Source organism: Dermacentor albipictus, chromosome 4, assembly GCF_038994185.2.
Source record: "Dermacentor albipictus isolate Rhodes 1998 colony chromosome 4, USDA_Dalb.pri_finalv2, whole genome shotgun sequence".
NCBI lineage: Eukaryota > Metazoa > Arthropoda > Arachnida > Ixodida > Ixodidae > Dermacentor > Dermacentor albipictus.
In genome coordinates, this window is record NC_091824.1 from 52,934,883 (window position 1) to 52,956,654 (window position 21,772).

Here is a 21,772-nt window from a genome sequence, read left to right on the forward strand (position 1 = left end):
TTATGCACATTAGACAGCGGCCCTACTAAGCCCGCTAGTTTAGTTTAGTTTCATATAAAAACTTCAACAGAGCTTTCGTTGCCCGCCTAGCAGTTGTAAAATCAGCCCAAGGGCCGAGAATAGCCCCATCCGGTGGTGATTGCCTGCTAAAGCTGACTAGGAAATCGTTCAACCTCCGCTGGTCTTGCATATATGCTGGACAATCTCATAATAATATCTCTTGCAGCATTTCACGTGCCTTACAGTGTTCCCACTGTGGGCTATTTGACTGGACGAAGAGGTGCACGTAGCAGCGAGCGACAAAAACACTCAGCCGAATGTAGCACTGGCAATGTACTTGGCTCCACGTACCCTTTGCGGCCAAACATGATTTTCCGTATTAGTCAATGCATATCCCTATGAATATTGTAAACATAAGTTCTGCCTATCTTCAGGCGGTATTTCATGAGTACCATCATGAGTGAGTTAGTGTCAGGTCGCGATTAGGCAATAGGCATATTATCAAAGATATAAACTGCCGATTTTACATGCCTGTCAGCCAGTTTATTGCTAATCACACTACTGTGACGAAGCACCCATTCAGAAGCCATAAAGTCGGCACTTCGCTGGACCTGTCATGAACCACCGCGATATTTAGCCCGAGCATGTATTAGGGTCCTTTAATTACAAAAAAAAAGACAGAATAGACATTAAAACGAAGAAGGTGACAGGCCAAGCGCTGACTGGAAGCCAAGTTTTATTCGAGCACAACAGCGTATTATGTGCGCACACAATGCTTCCATGTGTGTGGAGTTGAGGGAGGGCATGGGGTCACTAACCCCCGTATTCAGAAATGCGCCTTGACTCGAACTTGACTTGCGGCCGCCTCAAGTCGGCGCCAACGCGCATCATAAACCTCCCTTGACTTGAAGCGCCTCCTCGCGGCGGACTTCACTTGATCAAGTACGCGACAACTTCAAGACAGGGCCAGCGCTACCTTGAAGTGGGCTTGAGGAGCCATGGCGGCTTATAGGAGCGACGTTGCTAGAAGAATCAGCGCGTACGAATTTGCTTGTAGAGCATGTGATGTCGTCTTCGCTGATGCATTTTACATGCAAACTGTGCCACGGCCACGGATGCGCGACAGATTGAACCCGATGGAGGTGTACGACGACGAGGAGTTTATCACGCGCTATCGCTTCACGAAGCAAACAGTTCGCGAGCTGCTCGCCTTTGTGCCACTTGAAGCGAGCGGCGACAACCGAGGATTGCCGCTGACACCCATGCAGCAGCTGCTTGTGGCACTGAGATTTTACGGTGCCGGAACCTTTCAAATTGTGAGCGGCGACTTGGTCAGTGTGTCCCAGCCCACGGTGTGCCGCACGGTGAAACGAGTGACGCGCCTTCTTGCAAGGCACCTGTTCCGAGCAGTCGTCCGCTTCCCGGATGCCTCACAGCTGTCAGGTGTGATGCGAGATTTCTACGAGATCGCCCACTTTCCCGGGGTGACGGGCTGCATCGACGGCACACATGTGCGCATAAAGAGTCCCGGAGGCGATGACGCAGAAGTCTACCGCAACCGCAAAGGAGTGTTTTCTATTAACGTTCAGGTAAGCCCTTTCTCACCATGTGTAGGGATCGTACGTAAGCGATTAGTTTTGCAGAAACGTAGAAGCAGCGGTAAAAGCCATATTACAATTCTCGCATGCTATTTTCTGTTACGCGCGTCATATTCATTCACACACTATATTTGACGGAGACGGTACGAGTGCCGCTTTTTTTAATCGTTTATTTAGTTGGATGTGTGGTCTCAACTGTAGCGCTGCGGCAAGGACGAGCTTCGCTTGCTGATCACGAAGCAACTGATATGATGTGCGCGCGCACATAGTTTTATTTCACAACGTAAGAAATGGGCTATCACACTTCTGTCCATCGTGACCACTACAAGCTGTGCAACAAATTCCGTATTTACATGTGCCGTGGCAAAAACAGGGCGGCAAATTGTGGGCCGCATGAAATGTTTAGTTAGTTGAAAATTTCTGCGAGATAGCCTTCAGTTGTTTTCAGATTTTTGTCTTCCGTTTTGCTGAGAAGTAAAATGTACTTACAGTTGTTGCAACGCAACATGCCGTTCCTGCACTCATACTCTCGTTTTTTTTTTTGCAGGCGGTTGCCGGACCAATGCTGCAATTCTTCAACGTTGTAGCGAGCTGGCCGGGGTCTGCCCATGACAGTCGCATATTCGACATTTCTAGAGTACGAGTTCTGTACGAACAGCATCGTGTGCCTGGTCTGCTGCTTGGGGACATGGGCTATGCCTGCTCTCCTTTCTTGATGACCCCCCTTGCTGAGCCAGGTCCAGTCAACTCACCAGAAGGCAGGCAAGTAATGCCTAATCCTTTCAGGGGTGTACATGATAGGTAACACCTCTTTCCATAATAACATACTTTGTTTTTGTAAAGCTATGCAATACACCTGAGGTGTATTAAAGCGAGTAGCTGTAATGCATAAGCAACATGTACCTCTGTTGTTTGTTGCTGCACCAAGAGCACACAGATGGTGTCGCCTATATAGTGCGAGATTGTTACAGTACTGTTCAATATAATTGTCGGTAATGAAATATGACTGGGCAGCACGAATGCAAATCTAGGAAGGTGCTACATCGTTTGCAGGATTCGGAATGTATTTGTAACCATTCAATGTAGATCTGTGCTAACTACACAGAATAAAAGCTTTGGAACAATATAATATACAGTGTGTATTCAAAAACTAATTGCATTGTATTGTCATTCTATCAGGTACAACAAGGCACATATCAAGACCCGCAACTCCATAGAAAGGGCCTTTGGAGTGTGGAAAAGGCGCTTTCCATGTTTGGACATGAAGCTGCAGCACAAGCCTCGTAATGCAGCTCGCATAATAACGGCTTGCGCTGCCCTGCACAACGTGGCCCTCCTACGAAGAGAACCCGAGCCACTCGGTCTCCATGTTCCCACCAGCCGATGCAGACGTACAGGAAGAAATACTTGCCAAGAGCACCTGCCAAGTGTTAATGGTGTGCGGGACAATCTACCTGGCATGCGTGCACGGCAGCTTCTTATACAGAGAAGTTTCTCCTAAAATTGTTGTTTGAAATCCACCTCAGTGTTTCTGAATAATAGGGGTGTGTGAACAGTGAATTTTGAGACTGAATCGAATGGAAATCATGCAGAATCAAATCGACTAGTTTTGGAATAATGAAGAGGCATTAGCAGCATTAATATAAAACAATGCTCACATCCTAGTATAGTCAGAAAGGTTCTGTCATTACATAGCACATTAGGAAGTGTTTATTAAAAGCACAAACAGAGCATCAGGAGCAGACCATTAGTTTCTTTGTATGTGCAAAACTCTTTAGAGTGTGCGAATGGTCACTGTATAGCCTGTAATGTGTGGCTACCGAAGCGACGTTGCCTGTTCCACTACGCGAGTTCTCATGTTTTATGTCTATACTATGCCGGAGGGGTAAAAACTTGCCGTGCTTTTGCTCCAATTTTGTTTAATTGGGCGCAGTTGATGTTTTGAAATATTCAAAAGGTTTCGAATATTCACACACCCCTATTTGATTCTGCACGATTTCCATTCGATTCAGTCTGAAAATTCACTGTTCACACACCCCTATTATTCAGAAACACTGAGGTAATGGGTTCAGGGTTCTTCTTTGTGTCATGTGGCGTCTGTATGGCACTACAGACAGACGAAATGTAAAAAGACCATGTGTGTTAAAAACTCAGTTACTGATTAGACACGCAGCCTCAGGGTGTCATGCAGCTTTTATTTAGAGCATTCAATTTTGCAAGCTCAACTTGCTTTTGAAGATTCAATATTTCTATTTTCAGCTTATGCTCTTCATTTTTTTTTTCATGTTGTCTGCATGCTCTTCTTGCATGAGATGCATTCTCAACTTGTGCTCCTCCCTGAGCAAAGCAATCCTGACTTCATTTTCAGAAGCCAAAGTTTTCTCCAGGAGTGCCATCCTGCTTCTGGGTGGCCTCTGGCTTGTAGCTTCTCTGGCTAGTTCTGGCTCATTCTCCTTGTTTGAGTCAAACTCTGGCGCAGCTGCACTGTCATCCACAATGGGTGAACTTGTGGCGTTCAAGTCATTAACCATTGATTGGTCGTTTTGCAGATCACCAGGGCTCCTGTGCTCCTCTGAAATGATCATTAGTTCAAAATTATACTCATTATGCAGCACACTTTGCATCACCGAATGTAAATGCCACAACAAATTGCTTTCGACATATTCAGCTGAGGGTTTCAAAAAAGCCTAAATGCCTTCTAAAGACATATGTAGCTTCTCTGCACTGTACAACCAACAGGCTGAAGGTACCAATTGCACAGACACGTATACAGCATCAAAGCCTCAGAAAACACGATAAACTGGGAAGTGGTTCCTCCCACATTGCTCACAGCAGATTGCCTTCAAGTTTCATGCCACAAAAACTTTGGAATGTGTTTCATGAAATAGTACTATACCATAATAGTCATAAGTTGCTTCCACTTCTCCTGTCATCATGGGCTGCAGTAGCCGAACAACAGGCTCACTGTCTACTGGGGGGAGGTAGACTGCGCCATCCGAGTCTTCTTCATTCGGTATTCTGGTGGCCATGTGGCCTGCCACAGCCCCAACCAACGCCGACAGTGGTGTCATGCCTGCTACAGCAGGTCCTCCTCCTAAAGAAATGCGCAACAGTTGTAACATTCTATGAAGTACATTTATGAAATGCTTTGAGTGGGCCCGTACACAATGCACATTGAATAAAAATGTTCAACATATTTGATTTCAAGCAGGTTGCTGAAACTGCTGTGACCCACTTTTTTACTCACATCCTTTCCAGTATTGCATGCAAGGTATATTACATTATTACATTGTGCCACATTTCATGTTCTCTAATATTTGTATAAATGTGTTAATATTTTCCTAGTACATGTATTTTTGTTACCCGCACTGACTTTCAGCGTATGTTTAGAAGACCATGTGGTATTGCATAAAATGTCACTGCTGTATTGTGGATGCAATACACAATGCTCATTGAGGCTGTTCTGAGTCTCACCGGAAAAGGGTGCAGCAAACTGCTATGCACCTACATACAAGTAGGCAGGCTGTTATAGTAATAGGGCATTTCAGGAGTTACAAAATGTGATTCAGTGCCAAATTTTGTGAACTGGAGCTTATGTGTATCTCATCATACTGAAATAAAGTACCCTGAGCGTGTCAAGCTACTGCTAAGCTGTTTTTGCCAGCATACAATTGTGTCGGGGTACAATTAAAAAAAGGTTACATTTGAGAGCAGTAGAATCAGTAGAATGAGCATAATATGCTCATTCTACTACTTCTAGCCTAATGTCTGCGTTTAGCAAACCTAAGCTATGTCTGCTCGTGTGTTACCCTACGCCCCATGTGACTCCCATCATGTGTTCCAGCATATGCACCATGCGAGAAGTACTTGCGCATCACGTTCATCACTTTGAGGAAAAAGCTTTTGTACCGTGCACCATTTCGGCCAGCTGCAAATCTCAACTCTACACGAAGCACACGTGTAAGCAGTGCAGTACAAACGCGCGAAAAAGTGGCAATGTTAATTTTCGTGATAACGTCGAAACGCGGAGACATAAATAACACGAACATACAGTACGATGCACTGTTCGTGTCACTTATACGTAGCGGTGTGTCGTTGTTTTCGCAGTCAATGACGCGAGTCTCGGCAAGCATGCAATCACCGAAGCCAATATACCGTCGACAACACAGACACGCAGTTTGACAACACAATTCCAATGACCTACACAATGGTGCTAGTCTTCTACGTTCCATCATCAATAAAAGATCACTTACCCATCTTGTGAATTTTTCTTTTTTCTTCAGAATTCTCCTCTTTCCATTTCTGCTTCATGTTTCCCCAACATTTCTTCAGCTGCTTGGGGTCGCGAGGCGTGACACCATGCTGTGCGTTATACTCCACAGCGAGCTTCTTCCACGCCGCAGTTTTCGCGCTCAGTGAAGCCACGTCCGTCTTTTTGCATTCCAGAACTTTTTTGTGATTGTTGACTAAGCTCAAAAGAAGCGACTTCTCCTCGGATGTGAAGCGCGGTGCCGGTTTTCTCGAGCCACACGGTGCTGTCGTCTCCTCCGACGCCATTTTGAAAGTGACCGTCGAGCGGCAGTGGATCGGCTTGGATGGTTATGGCTGTTTTCGTGCGGTTTTCTTTTATTTATTTCTTTTTCTGCCAATGCCTGTCTGCACACGGGCACCTAGCTTAACCTTTCAGGAAATCGTCGGTTCTACAGATATATGAGATATTATTACTGTCATTCAATCTGGTAACCTCGCTCCCAGACACACCGCGGCGTAACTTGGGCTTGACTTGACGAAGGAAGGCAGCGAGAACGTTTATGAAACGTGATCGCTCCCTTCAGCGTGTTCAAGTCGGGTGTAGTCTTGAGCAGGACTTGTTCAAGTCAAGGCGCAGCTTCAAGTTAAGGCGCATTTCTGAATACGGGGGTAAGTTGCGACATGCATTCTTTTTTATTCATGTGCATAGAATCTTTCTTTCATTGTGGTGTCATGTTGTATATGAATTAAGCCTAGTTGCGAGTAGGCGCTTCGCGTGCAGCCTGTTTTATCGTTTTTTATGGCCTTTCTGAGCCAGTGTTAACCTTTTGACGGTCGAAGCCGTAAATATACGGCGCCGCGAACAGGTCCGAAAATGGTTGATGCCGTATATTTACGGCGCCGTCTGTACGTTTAAAACGCGCGCTAATTTCCTAACTTTTTCTTGCCTGGCATGTGCTGCTACTATGTGGGAATACATGGAATTTTTTTCTCGCGTCTCTTTCTTTCGGTTTTCGTTGTATAGCTCTTTTTTTGCTCCGGAGCGTCTGCTACCGCTCGCGCATTGGCGCCCTCGCGGGCGCGCGGCGGTTAGTTTCTGTTTTGTTCCGCACGCTGTTTCGGCTTCTTGCGCCCGCAACACTGATAGCTACCTCGTTCTTGTCACTCAAAGGGTGACCACCTGTTACTCGCTCGTTTGTTGCTCACAGGGGCCCGCATACGAAGGATGCCGCCGTGCATGCGTTTCCTTTTTTGGCACTTTATTCTGAAGTTGCCTCCCACGGCTGCTCAGGGAAGCAGTACCCAGAGGAGGTGCCACGTAGGCGCCAACACCACTCAACAGCAAAAATATCGCAAGGAGACAAGGTACATGTGCGCTGAGTGCAACAAACCGCTCTGTATGGAGCCATGCTTCAAGGACTACCACACGCTGAAGAAATATTAGTGCAAGAGGAACATTCGAGATTTGCGAAAAATTTTCGTGTGCGCATTCTTCTTGTGTATTTTTCTCGTGTGGACATTGTATATAACAATGCGCCAATTGTTTTAAAATTCTTTTAACTTTACTTGCTATTTTTTGTTGTTTTTCATGAATAGACAGTACATATATGCCAATGGAAATCATTTTTTTCTCACTTTATAGTCACCCTAGAAAAATTACAGTAAATTTTTTTCGAAATAGATCCCTCTGAAGAATTTAAATGTGCAATAAAAAAATCGACCCTGGGTGGTCGCATATGGCAAAAAAAATCGACCCTCAAAGGGTTAAAGCAAAATACTTAATCTTAATTTTCTTCTGTTCCAACGCAGAAAATCATAAAATGACCCGCGATAGCCTACATAGCAACATATAGCAGGAAAGCTAGTATAACAGGTACATTTCACTGGAGGATAACCGGATCAAAATTCTTACCCTGAAAGCAATCGCACAGCGACCAATTCAAACAAAGGCGAAGCGGCCGACTTTACATTCGTTTCATCACTGCTTTCAATGCTGGTTCAGAACGTAGCTCAATGCGAATTGTCTTGGCTCATTGGTGCCACACCTTTCGGTAAATGGCTCCGTGCTAACCCTTCGCATTCCTAACCCTCGGTGGCGTTGTGCGTGAAACCCTGTAGTAAAGATCGGGGTGCACATCGCTCACAGGCTTTTCTCAAATTGCGATCCCAGCATTCCTTCGTATCCCGTTGCCGTCCACCTCTCCGCCGAGGATACGCGCCCGCTCGCGCTTCGGCTGGAGCTTCAAGGAAGGATAATTTTTTCCCGCTAAGGCTGCACGCAGTGTGGCGTGACAGCTGCTGCAGGAGAGCGAAGCATGTCGAGGAATTAATCAGGCATGAATATGCCCCAGGGCGCCTGCACTCGCCTGCTTGGGGAGATGAGAGGGCACGGTGATACCTAGGTGGGAGGGAATGTTACCATGAAGGGGCAGATTGAAAAAAGGAGCAGCCAACTGTAATGCTAAGGCCCATGGTTTATGAAGTCCTCGCCTCAGAGCCATGGGAATAAGAAAGAAACTATTAAAACAAATAAGGGAAACGGTAGGGAGAGCGTAAGGGAAGGGCACCTGCACGGCAGTTCTCCGCGTGGGCTGACTGGGTGCCAAGACGCAGTTGAATCTCGCGAAAAGCGAAAGCAATATACTCAGAGCAAAAGGAAAGGCACAACGTTAGGCATGAGCCAATCCTAATAAGGAAAGGTAACAAAACAGAAATATAAAGGCGAGTACACGGGGTAGGAATGGCTAGAACACGCGAAAGTAGAAAGAAAGGAGGGAAGAGTAAAATGCTGACTGCTCTATCCAACAGACCTCCGAATAAGTTAAATCGTCGGATACCACACCACGAAAGCTCATCCAACGAGATTTTAGTGTGGCTTTAGTAGCCCACACATGCTCTGCTTATTCTACCTGCGTTATGGCCTCCTTCGAGCATTAATAAAATTGTAGGAGAGAGAAAGAAAAGTGTGGGTCCCTACCTTTTAATGCCGGGTGGCTTGGTCCTCCCTTTCAAAAAACGTAAACGTAAAATCACAGCCTCCCATCATCCAGCACCCCCAGAACTTAAACATCCCGACCACTTGGGGCCTCTCGCATTAATTACAAGTGCAACCTATCGCACTCCTGGAGCTGTAGAGGGACTACGACCTGTATCTTCGTGCCAGGCGCCCAGACATGATTTAACGGCTCCTGTGTACTGCTGATGTAATTTAATAATTAGAATCGACTTTCTCAACACACTTTCATACAGATATGAGCACTTCTCAACCGACCTACACATTAGGGCAAGTTCTTGATTACGCTAGATTACGAGTGATCATTTACCTTGTTTGACTTTGATAGACCACCAAAGAACTATCGTGGGAGCCTTTCTACCGAGCAGCAACCTATGTGTACCGAAAGACATTCTAGACAAAAAGATGCTTATTTTTAATGTGGTTCACCTTTGAAAAACAATCCTAAAGTGATTTCGTGAAGCAACTTATGCACTAAGAACGAATAAAAGGAATTGCTCTATTATCTATCGACACTGAAGTGCCAAGTAAGCTAGTCGGAATACACACTCTGAAATGAGACATCGGGCTTTGCTCAGAAAGCTGTTTAAGCTTGCGGCTCTCACGTTCCTGACTCTTGCGCTTAGCGAGTGAGTACCGGAACTTCCGCTATGTTGTGTGAACCTAATTGAATTCTGGCATTTTACCTGGCAAAACCAGGGTTTTATTAAGAGGCACGCCGTAGTGAAGGACTCTGGTGTAAGTTTGACCAGCAGGGTATCTTTAACGTGGCCTCATTGCACGGGGTTGTGCTGCAGACGCTGCGTATTTCGCGACCGCGCGCAAGAGGAACTGGCTATTGCGGATAAATCTCGCCCGCGAAAGGGAGGAAAGCAAGGAGGCAGCACGGCAGGGAGAGGGGGGAGGGGGGGGCGGCGTTATATTCCAGCAGCAACTATCTACATTGCGCGGCCGTGCACGGCCGCGCGCGCCCTATTTTTCAAGCGATCTGCAGAAGGCTCATACCTTAGTGCGTGCTGTGTTCTCACCGCTCAGTTTGCGTTCAACCGATAAACAGCACAATCGTCGTTTCCCTCGCTGCTGCTTCCGTGCATCCTCACGCCAGTGTCTTCACTGCGAGTATCCGCAGTCGTTGAGTTTGGTGTGTTCAGGTTTGTCTGCGCGCGCTGACAGCATGCTTGTTAATTCAAGTAGCAAGGGAATTTTTCCAACGTATACGGCTGATAAAACTACTTTCCTTACATAGTATAGGTGTCTACTAACGTGGTATCGCAATCGATGTTCCGCCTTTCGGGCGAAACTGTTTTTTTTTTTTAATAATTCAACTATAGGGTGGTGTGAACTACGGAAGACGAATAGCAACGACAGCGAAAAATAAAGGTAGCAAAACACACTTCCAGGAAACCATATTACATGGACGCAAGGTTGTCGCAAGCATTAACTACATGATCACCAGTCACCGACACTTGCGGGTTATTTTGTTGTCGGTAAAGTTATCTTGCCCTCTGCCACCCCTGCTTCCTCGAACAGGTGTGCGTGGCTGTTGAGTCGGAATGCAAGATGTCGCCCGTCACCAAACGCCTGAGGGCAATTTCACTACCCTGAGGTCCTCCTCCCCGACTACATTGGCGAGGCGTGAGTCATGGTGTTGGCAGGTGACAACACGCTCCGAAAGGGCGGTGTTGCCTGCCAACAGCATACCTGAGGTGTTCCTACGCTGTGATATTCCTGTGTAATATGAAAGCCCGCCTGGTAAAGAAAAAATATCATCTCTCGCTAAGGCGTGCGTAGCCGTTCCCTCAAAGTAAGGGATGCCGCCATTCACCGACACCCAAGGTAATTTTGCTACATCTCAGGTGCACTTGCAATGTGCCATGCACCTCCCTTGCCATGTTGTAAAGAAAAAAAATAATCTCTCGCTGAGGTGCACCACGCAATCGGAACGGCGTCCCCGAATCGAATCTCTCATTGAGGCACGCGTGGCTGTTGGCTCGGAGTTCGCGGTATCGTCAGTCACCGTCACCTTGGGGTAACTTCGCTACTTCTAAGGTGCTTCTGTGCAATGGCACCCTGAATACTTCGTGGAGGCGTCCGTGGCTGTTGGCTGAGATTTCTATGTAGTTTGTTCTTGTAGGCGAATGGCAGAACCACTGCCATGCCAACATGGTTCAACCCTCTTCCACTAGTAGTCAGTGACATCTGACGTGCGAATCATTCTCATAGTTCGTCTACAACCACAGCTGTACTTGATTAGTTAGAGCAGCTATTGATACATAACGCTAATAAGTTTCAGCGTAAGCAATTAGTGTCATTCAAGCCAAGACATCGACTATATTATTATGGCGACGAATATTTACCGGGGATACATATACAGGGAGACTGTGTAGCTCGAAACCAAAGGGAAGAGCGATACTACTGATCGATGTTGGCATCGGGAGGCAGCGGAGAGTTGAGGCAGAAGCGGGTCGCGGACATACAGCCGAGAAAAGGGAGAGTAGCCAGGAACATGGTTGCATGATGAATTTTAGGCAATTGTAACAAACACCAAAGTGAAGTCAGAATCCCTGTGGTCATCGGAGACGTACATGGAGAGCATGTGTGTGAGTGTGCAATTGAGGCATTCAGTAAGTGCGTTTTTCTCGGGATTTTAAGCTAGCGTGAATATGTGAGTAGAGCAAGAGCGGAGATGGTCGTCGACAACTTTGGAAAGAAAGCAAGGGCCCCGATAAGTCAGTAGCTGACGAGGATCGCCATGGGGCAGGATCATTTCGTGAAAAAGGAAATCGGTGGCGTCAATTGCACAGGTAGTTGGAAGCGCTCGTGCAGCGGCATAGCGCCTGGTATAGTCCGTCGCGACGGTAACCCACTTCTTACCGGAGGATAACACTGCAAAGGGGCCAAAGAAGTCCTAGCCCTCACGGTGAAAATTTCCACTTGGCATGTTTGTAGGCTGAAGGAACCCAGCGGGAAGCAAAGTAGGCTTCTTACACCGAGCTCGCAAGGCGCGACGTAGCGTTGAACTGAGCGCTAGCGCCCAGGCCAGAAGAAGCGTCTGCGAACGCGATCTTAAATGCAGGATACACCCAAATTGCCGGCCTTGGGTGCCTCGTGTAACTGCGCGAGAAAGTTACTGCGTGGATGCTGGGGACCAGCAAACGGCAGTTCAGCGCCATCGGGGGTCATGCTGTGCCGGTCGTCTATTGGGAGGAACAGGCGGAGGGAACGGTCGTGCGTTTGCAAGGTTAGGCGCTCGATAAAAGGTCCCAAATATGGGTCGTGGCGTTGTTCGATGAGGGCGTTGTGGAAGTCGGCAATCGACAAAACACAGACATCTGCTTCAAGTTCTTTGGCCCCGAGTCGCCACGAGATAGCGGGAGAGGCAGTCGGCATCCTGATGCAGCCGCCCAGATTTATAGCGCACGGAGGTGTACTCTTATAAACGTAAAGCCCAGCGTCAAAGATGGCCAGTGGGGTCCTTGAGTGAGGACAACCTACATAAACCGTGGTGATCTGTGAGGACAGAAAAAGGGCGGCCTACAGGTAAGGGCGGAACTTAGCAATGGCCCAAGCAAGAACGAGGGACTCATGTTCGGTTATTGAATAATTCCACTCTGAGGCTTAGAGAAGGCGGCTCTAAGCGATTCCCTGATTTGCGCCCAGTTGATGTTGGGACAAAATGGCGCCAATGCCATGGCCCCTTGCATCAGTGCGAACTTCCGTGTAGGCAGAAGGATCAAAATTGCCCAGAATGGGTGGATTTATAAGGTGAGGCGTACGATCTGAAAATGCCTCAGTTTGTTCACACCCCCAACAGGAGCTAATATGCTTTTTGAGGAGATCGGTAAGAGTACAAGCGATGTCGGCAAAGTCCTTAAGGAAGCATCAGAATTATGCGCCCAGCCCAACGAAACTTCTGACATCTGCGTACGAACGAGGAAGTGGAAATATGCTGACAGCAGGTATTTGGTCAAGCTCAGGCTGGATACCGGTAGCCACGATCAACTGTCCGAGTACTCGTATTTGATGACAGCCGACAGGGCAGATGGCAGGATTGAGCTGTAGGCCGGCCCGTCAAAAAACGTCCGGAATGCTCGAGAGTTGATGGAGATGGCTCTCGAACGTATGAGAAAAATGATTACGTCATCAAGTTAACATAGGCATGTCGACCATTTAAAACCACGTAGAAGAGAGTCCATCCAATGTTAATACGTAGCAGTAGCATAAAATAGTCTGAAAGGCTGGACTTCGAATTGGTAGGTGTCATCTGGCGTGACAAATACAGTCTTATCGCGATCTGTTTCATCGACAACAATTTGCCAGTAGACCGAACGTAAATCAATCGAAGAGAAATAACTGGCACTGTGTAAGCAATCCAGTGCATCATCAATATGTGAAAGAAGATAGACGTCATTTTATGTGACCTTCTTGAGATGGTGAAAATCTACGTATAACCTCCAGGTATTGCTCTTTTCTTTCACAGGACGACGAGTGAGGCCCATGGGTTGCAGGAGGGCTCAACAATGTCTTTGGAGAGCATTTTATTCACATCTGTTTCTATAACCTGGCATTCGGCTGTTGACGCGAGAAAAGGCCGTCTGTGGTCAGGACGAGCGTTGCTGGTGTGGATCCAATGGCTGATAACGTTAGTGCGACCTAGCGGACGGTTGCCGAAGATCGTGGTAGAACATAAAGACACGGTGGAGTGCGTAGGCCCAGGCATGACGTGGGTCTGGAGCTATCATTTTGGCAACCTTCTCTTGAGCAGAGATGGGTGGTGCCAAAAATTTAGCGGAGTCAGACGGTAGCTCAGGTGTTAACGCACAATACGCGAAGTCATTCAATGGGTGCAGCAGTGCGACTGGGACAACGTGAGGAATAACTTCCGGAGACGTCCCGTAATTCAGGAGAAGGAGCCATGCACGATTGCAGGGAACTGTGATAACAGCGTTGGGAAGGGCTATTTGTCGAGTCAGGAGAACGTCACAGAGTGGTTACATAGCATATCGGCGATCGCAAAGAGGTGGAAAAAGAGACATGGGTACGTAGGTCACAGCATCCATTTGCAGCCGGAAAAATTCAGCGCACTGAAGTCGGGATCTCCGTTAGGCAGTGTCGGCAAAGTACTCGTGCAGCTCGTCACGAACACCGGCTGAACAATCAATTAGCGCAGAGTAGTCTGCTAAGAAGCCTATTTCAAGAATCAGTTCCTGAGGGAACTCGGCGAGCATAGTGAAGAGAACAGATGTTGGGTCACCGGCAATGACTAGGCGGGCTGTATACATTCCCGTCACGGCTGTGGTGTTGCCGTTGGCTAATCGAGCAGCAGGCGGCTAGGCAGGTGTCAGAGCCTTCCGGAGGCGACTACGAAGATCTGAGTGCATCAGTGACACTTGAACTTCGCTATTAATGACAGCTCTAACAGGCACATCATCAAAAAGAATTTCAATTACGTTCGGTCTGGAAGCAAGGGTCAACAGATGGTTTGTAGTCTGGGTCCTCTATGTAGCCTCACCTCCGCGAGCTGCATTGTTTACTTCCCCGAGAAGTGGCCAGAATAAAGTCTGCATGTGGACCAGGCGAGCGGTAGTAGCGGCGATTGTGTGAGGGAGAATGAGTGGTAGTGTCCCTCCGTCTGATAAGGCTGGCAAGGTAGGGCTCAATGAGAAGAGACAGTGGTTGAGGTTCACAAACGAAACGGCGGTCATCGTATGGCCAAGCTGAAGACGACCAGTGGCTGCGGCAGTGGTGAGAGATGTGGCCGGCGCGACAGCCCACCAAACAAATAGGTATGTCGTCCGCCGTTCGCCACTCCGCTGGGCTCCTGTAACGTTGGGATGAATTTGGTCTGCATGCAACAGTAGCAGCAATGAGAGGAGCGCTGGAGATGAAGCGCTGGCCAATGGTTGGCTGAATGTTCATACTTGAATCTTCTTGGTGGACAATGGCTTGAATGAGCCAGATGGTTAAGCTCTCGTGTGCCTGTTGACCGTGAATCCTTGGAGCCATGCCCGCTAGCCCGCGACGGATGGCTTCTCCGTATACACTGCAGCTGTGCTTCAATCGGCACCCATGCACCACAGGCTTGACAACACTACCTGCCTCCGGCCGGGCATCCCCGCATTGGTGGCGGCCTCACAAAGAGATATGTGTGGTTGATGAAACAATCATTTCTTTATCGAGACAGCAGTTGGGGCGTCGCACTATATATATAGTCAAAGCGGAGTGATTATGATGCTTATGTACTCTTTCTAGAAAAGTTTTATATGTGCGTTTTATGAAGGCCTGCAGTGCTGCCTTGGCTCTGCACCACGTGTTTTAAATCGCAGTTCCTGGCCTATCCCGAGAACAGACACAAAATGTATGCTATGTATAGACGTATTTAGCGCCAGGAGAGGCAGGGGGAATGGCACAAAAGTACAGGTCAAATTGCGCTGCCCCATCCCGACTTGTTTCTTTTTCCTTGGCTTTCGAGCTAAGTCGGCAGTCCCTTCCTACTCAACAAAAATGCTAAAGGCTTCTTCTTCATAATGTATTGGTGAGAATGTGGTGCAATTGGGCGACGAGCTGCGTTAATCCGCTTGACAAACACTGTAACAGACGTGTAACAGCACCTTGACGATAATAAGATCAGGCGTCTTTCAACGTGCTTTCTTGGGAGCAGGGTGCTGTTGTATAGAAACCTAATTTAGAAAAGAATTTGAAAAAGAAGTACGCGTTATAATATATAAACAATATTATAATTATGTGATTGTACGCAAATAATAGATTAGAACAAATACCGAAGCTCTCACATTTTCATTCTCGTGTAGGCAACTTGCTTTTTGTTATGACACAGCAGAGAATGTTGCGTAATTCCAATTACACACGTGGACAGTCCTTAGTATTCTCAGGCTCGATCTCTCTGAGGGAACTATAATTGCAGAAGGGTTGAAATCTGGGCCAGTTGGTACATACTTGAACGAAAAAACCAGTCAAAAACACAAAGGACAAGAGAAGAAGTTCACGACAACTCTGCTCTGCTGCCCTTGCTGGGACTACACGGATTCTAATAAATCACACTTGATAGTCCAGTCGTTGTGTCGTGAACTTCTTCTCTTGTCCTTTGTGTTTTTGACTGGTTTTTTTCGTTCAAGTACGAACTATATTTATTTAGTTAGAACACATGGCTACATTTCACTACTTGAAGATAGTTGATTTTGGTACATCATATTTACGTACGTTTGTTTCCCGCGAAACAGTCACGTTTTTTTTTGTATTTCTTGTGCAGTGGGACAACTTGCAAGCACCTAGCTGCCGACGTGACTGCAGCATGTCATTCGAGATGACTTTCTAACTTGGCCTCGGTACACAATTTGGAAATCAAGGTTTAAATGCTTAAGCATTTCTGTGGTTAACAAATTAGAAAACTGTCCGGCCATGCTTCCTTCGCGTAAGACGATCGCTTTCAATATCGAACCAGCCTGCTGTGGAAGAATACGACTACGAACGCATGAGCCGTGGCACGAAAATTTGGGGTTGGGCTAACTTGAAATCTGGGGATGGACCAACTTGAAACTTGGAGAATGGCCAACTTGAACTTTGGGGATGGGACAAATTAAATTGGGGGGTTTGCCAACTTGAAATTTGAAGATGAGCGAAGTTGAAATCTGAGTGTGGGCAAACTAAAATTTGAGGGTGGGGCATCATTATTCTGGGTGGCGGGGCATCTTTGGAGGTAGGCCAACTTGAAATTTTGGTGTGGCACTACTTGAAATTTCGAGGTGGGCCCACTTGAAATTTGGGGTGGCCCAATGCTCAATTGAATGCCACTGGGCCTCCTTCGGGTTATGAACACCTCGAGGCAAGCGAGAACTTTATGACGCATGGCGCGTTCTCTTTTGGCCTTCCCGAGGCACAGTCAGAACGCAGGCCAGAGCTTGCGTGGGCAATCTGAGCATAAAAATTGGCAGTGGCTTAGCTCGGTTATGCCAGGATATACGGCATAAGGCATAGCATGGCATATGCATGATTAGCTTTAGTTAATCTTGATTGCAATTCCAGGTTAGTCTGGTTGTCTAGCCATGTTGCGGCGTTTAGCCAGTCGTTCGGCGCGCAGTTCGTCTGTTTCCTGGGCGATTTGTTTCCTCTTCATCTCGTTCCGATGTCGATTCCAGGCCTCCTCCTGCTTATCAGAATTGGCGTTGTCCATACTGCCGCCTCAACTGTGGTTGCGGCACACGCAAACTAACCTTTTCAATTCTCCGGCATGTTATCAGGCTTGCAACGCAGCTGGCGAAGCGAGCGGAGGCGAGCGCAACGACGAAGAACGCGGGTTGACGTCGTACCAAACTGCGACGGCGGAAAAGCGCGGCGCTGCGCAGCGGTGGAACCCTTGTGGCTCAGTGCTACTAGTGGCGCATGCGCAGTAGTACTGGGAGCCAGAGCGAGAGAGAGAGAGAGAGAAAGGCCTGCGTTGTGTCGTCATGTGCCTCCTCGGAGCACCGCCATAGCGAATCGCACTTTCGCGGCAAGTAAAGCTTTCGCTTTAATACAGACTTGCACGAGTGACAGGGAGGGACACATGGCACAGTTGTGATGCAGTCACCCATAACGCGAGGCCTTCAGCTGGCGCCCGTCAGCTCGCGTTCGATTTCGACCGCTCTGCTTCGTCGAGGCCCGCTCGTGCCTGACGTTCCGGCTGAATCGGCACAATTGAATGGAAGGGGTTGGATGCCCCGATAAAATCTGTGAATTGTGTACTAAACGTTATGCGTTCTTTGCCACCGGAAGGGCCATGGATAGACGTGCAGAATCTAGGAAAAACAAGTAAGCAACACTAAGCAAAAACGAAGCCACAGCCGAGTCAAATGATGCCCACTTACACTTTAGCAGAGAATCCTCAGAATTTCGGTATATTTTTCTTGCAAATGAAGGTCGGCGTAGGCGTTTTTTTTTTAACTCTTAAAATGTGCTTCCTTGCCAAATATGACTTTAACATTGCGTTTGTACAATAAAGGGTTTCGCATGAAATATCGAGCGAAAAGACTGTCGGTGCTGCTGAAACGGTGCACGAATATTGCTCTGATTTTCTTGATAATTGTACATTGACGAAGTATTTCTAAGAAAACTGCAAAGATTGGCAGAGTAATTGTGGTGGTTATGAGCAATAACAGGCAGGCTTGTGCGAGTAATATTTCGCTCCAATGACGTAGACAGCCCCGCTTGATCTTCGCGTAAATTGGAATTGCGTCACAGCCGCTAATTCCTCCCATGCTGCTTGGTAGGCATACCTACAGGAGGAAAAAAGCAAAGAAGCCGAAGTCGCAGTTTTGCCCGAAAGAGAAAGCACCGATTGGGATAGCGATAGCAAAGTCGTAAGTAGCTGTACAAAGTAAGCATAAAAGTTTTAGTAAACAATCACTTACTAAATATAATGTTGATAGCGAATTAGTAGACAGCTATACGAAGTAGGAATAAAAATTTTATGGGCCGTAAAAATTTGTAAACATTCACTGTGCTAACTAAAGCAACAATGATAAGATGTGTAAGTGCCACTGAGCAGCGACGTAGGATGAAACACACACACACAGACAGCGCTAGAAAGGATAAAAATAATGGCATTCACCCGAACTGCAGCATGATCATGCTACATTTCGGAAACCCATATGGGTTCCTTAGAAAGAAACCCTGGCCGTTGAAAAAAAATATCCTTGTCCGGGACTGGAATACGGACCAGGAACTCGTAAGGGTGTCCTTTGTACTTTCATGCTACAATGAGGGTCGTTGAGAATTTTTTCCTTTGATGTACTTCCCTCCACCTTGCGGGCTTCCGCATGACTAATTTATCATAATCAGTGTCCCAGTGCGTTGACGTGTCTATTAATTCGCCCTCGCCTTGCGATTAGCTAGCCTCCTGGTTATCTCAGATGGTAGAGCAACCACTCTGGAAAGACGTCGGTCCCGGGTGCGAATCCGAGACCAGGACGAATATTTATTCAACAGCCAGGCTTTATTTTTTCCTGGGAAAACCGTACATGTTTCCTTTGTAGCTTCGTGCTACAATTCAAGTGGATATCAATTTTTTGCTTTGATATATTTTCCTCCACCTTGCGGGCTTTCGCAAAAGTGGTCAACAGGCGACGTCGCCTGTTGTGTCTGTATCTTTCGAAGTCCTCGTTCAGGCATGCTTACACATTACATCATTGTTAATTTAGTTAGTAAGCGAAAGTTCTCAAGTTTATGCGGCCGATAAAACATCCATCCTTACTTCGTGTAGCTATCTAATTATTCTGTCATGGATTCCAATCAGATAGCCAGTCAATGTGCTTCAACTAAATTAACAAGGATGGTGTCCCGCGTGCTCATGATGATGATGTATGGGGTTCTATGGCGCAAGGGCCAGGTATGGCCTAAGAGCGCCACGTCTGTGCTAATCAGTTTGCCATGTAATTATGATTCCTATGAAGTTGGTGTGACGTGGTTGTAAAGAGGCCTTAAAATATACGCTCTAAAGTGCGTAAAATCTGTCAAATAAAATTATGGCGATGACGTATGACTTGTACTATGAACATTTAGATGCATATAAAAAGAATGATACCATAGGTAAAATATCTCAGATAATAAGAAATGCTAGAGCACTACTGCCTCCTTAGAGCCCTTGAAACACAAGGTCCTGGAGGCATGTGCTATGCAAATTAATTATAGCAGCGGCATCCTCTGGAGAGAGGAGGCGCTACAAATTGACGCTACGCATTACTGTATGCTTCACAGCAGACAGTAATGCCTAGGCCTCGGCCGTAAATATACTTGTTTCTAGATTTAGTAAATCGGATTCTGAGAAGGATGGGCCGACGGCTGCATAGGATACCCCGGCATTTGAATTCGAAGCGTCTGTGTAGAACTCTGCGCAGCAGTGTCTGCGCAGGAGGCGGCACAGGTTGAAGGAGACCAGATGGGGCAGTGGTTGGGCGCTTCTGACGTTGACACTGTATGCAGCTGGCGACATACAACTCAACTGAATGTCACATCCGGGGCCAGTAAAAACGTTCTTGAATGCGATAAAGAGTGCGCACAGTGCTTAAGTGACCGGAGGTAGGGTCATCGGTCACAGCCTGAAGGATTACTGGCCGGAGACGCTCCGGCCTCCACCAATTTGTTACAAGCACGGGGAGGAGGAGGAAAGAACTTTATTGGGTTCTGAGGAACCCCTTCCTTTAGGCGTGCGAGCGTAGGAACGGCAGGCTACGAACAACAGGAATGGCCGCTGCACAGTCTTCGTTTTTCTCTTCTCTTCTCTTCTTGATCCCCGCGTCCCTTTCACGCTCTTGAACGTAACAATATAATTATTCCTCAGAAGTTTGATAATGGTAGCCTACAAACAAACGTCATGAAAATTAACAATGGCGGTGCATTCCTTTCACCTTAACTCTTATAAGACTTAAATATAATAATAATATGTGGGGTTTTACGTGCCGAAACCACTTTCTGATTATGAGGCACGCCGTAGTGGGGTACTCCGGAAATTTTGACCACCTGGGGTTCTTTAGCGTGCACCTAAATCTAAGTACACGGGTGTTTTCGCTTTTCGCCCCCATCGAAATGCGGCCGCCATGGCCGGGATTCGATCCCACGACCTCGTGCTCAGCAGCCTAACACCATAGCCAGTGAGCAACCACGGCGGGTAAGACTTAAATATTAAACGTTCGAACCATTAATTAACAGCTCAAAGCTTAAAATGATGCAGTTTTATTGACACTGATGTGCACTACCTCCGGGATGGGCCCACGAAATGGGTTTTGTGACATACCTGATAGGAAAAAGTGGTGGTAAAGTCACTAAGAAAGCAGTTGACATTAATTTGTAAACATAAATTAAACTAGCCGATGGCAGCATTCCAATCAAAAACCCCTAAAAAAGCCTTTTCATTTTACCTAGCTTACGCTTACTCAGTTCGTTCTGCCACTACAGCTACGCCTCTTACATTTCGTTTAATACCCTAACATGTTGCTGTAGGATTCATTGCTTCGCCCTTATGGGTTAACTCTGAAATTTATTTCCTTATCCACGACCTTAAGAGAACTACGTTCCCTGGTGACAAAGTGCAACATATGTGCTGTTTTCCCATTGTTCCAGTATATATGATTTTTATTATTTATTCACAATTTGAGGGCTACATTGAAAATGAACCTCCATAGTTTTTTCTCGTTAAATTTTTCCTTGAAGCGTGGAAATGTTACACTACTTTAACGAACACTTAGTCTTGTCAATATACCAGTACCCTTTTTGAGGCTGAAAAAGAGATGATACATCGTAAAGAGTGATACAGCTACAACAAGACGGCAGGTCAAGGCACGTGTTACACGTAGCACAGGCGGCATCCAGACCGCGACGCCCCATGCTGGTCACGCTGGTAGAGGCAAGCGCTCTCTTCTCGTGGTCCCCGCAGATCACATACTCATAATTATAGAGACCTGCCAGGCGCCCGAAAATACAGAAGACAGAAGCCCGCCAAAATGTATCGCATACCGAACCTGTTCTCAGTGTCGCTATTATGGCTCCGAAACAAAATGCAGCCTAATGCTCTTCAATTACGCCGCAACTGCGCTTCAGTCGGCACTCATGTGCCACATGCGAAACAACACGACATGCCTCTGACCACGCATCCCCACGTTGGTGGCGGCTTCACAAAAGAACTCTGCGGTAGCAAAACAATAATCTATCTGTTTATTGGCACATCGGTTGGCGCGTCGCTCTATAGTAACAGCTGCTCGATGATGGTGCTTACGTGGACTTTCGAGAAAAGTATTACGTGTGCCTTTCAGGAAAGCCTGCAATAATTTTGGGGGTTGGTACCGCGTGTGTGATGTTGTAAGCCATCGTCTATGCATAAAATAGACACAAAATGTATGCTATGTGAAGACATATTTAGCAG

General features: G+C 46.9%; 2 protein-coding genes across 26 annotated transcripts in view; one reads left to right on the top strand and one right to left on the bottom strand.

Moving 5' to 3' along the window:
• The window catches only part of LOC135909148 (uncharacterized), a 758,332-nt gene that overhangs the window by 442,463 nt on the left and 294,097 nt on the right, over window positions 1–21,772 (bottom strand). The window lies entirely within an intron of this gene.
• Window positions 999–3,349, top strand: LOC135909168 (putative nuclease HARBI1). Its single transcript, XM_065440999.2, has 3 exons — window positions 999–1,589; window positions 2,146–2,360; window positions 2,778–3,349. The coding sequence occupies exons 1-3, from the start codon at window positions 999–1,001 to the stop codon at window positions 3,097–3,099; spliced, it is 1,128 nt and encodes a 375-aa protein (XP_065297071.1). The 3' UTR covers window positions 3,100–3,349.

Coding starts and splice junctions, on each gene's coding strand:
- LOC135909168 (XM_065440999.2), top strand. CDS start 999: ATGGCGGCTTATAGGAGCGACGTTGCTAGAAGAATCAGCGCGTACGAA. Junction 1,590..2,145: donor TGTTTTCTATTAACGTTCAG/GTAAGCCCTTTC, acceptor TTTTTTTTGCAG/GCGGTTGCCGGACCAATGCT. Junction 2,361..2,777: donor GTCAACTCACCAGAAGGCAG/GCAAGTAATGCC, acceptor TCATTCTATCAG/GTACAACAAGGCACATATCA.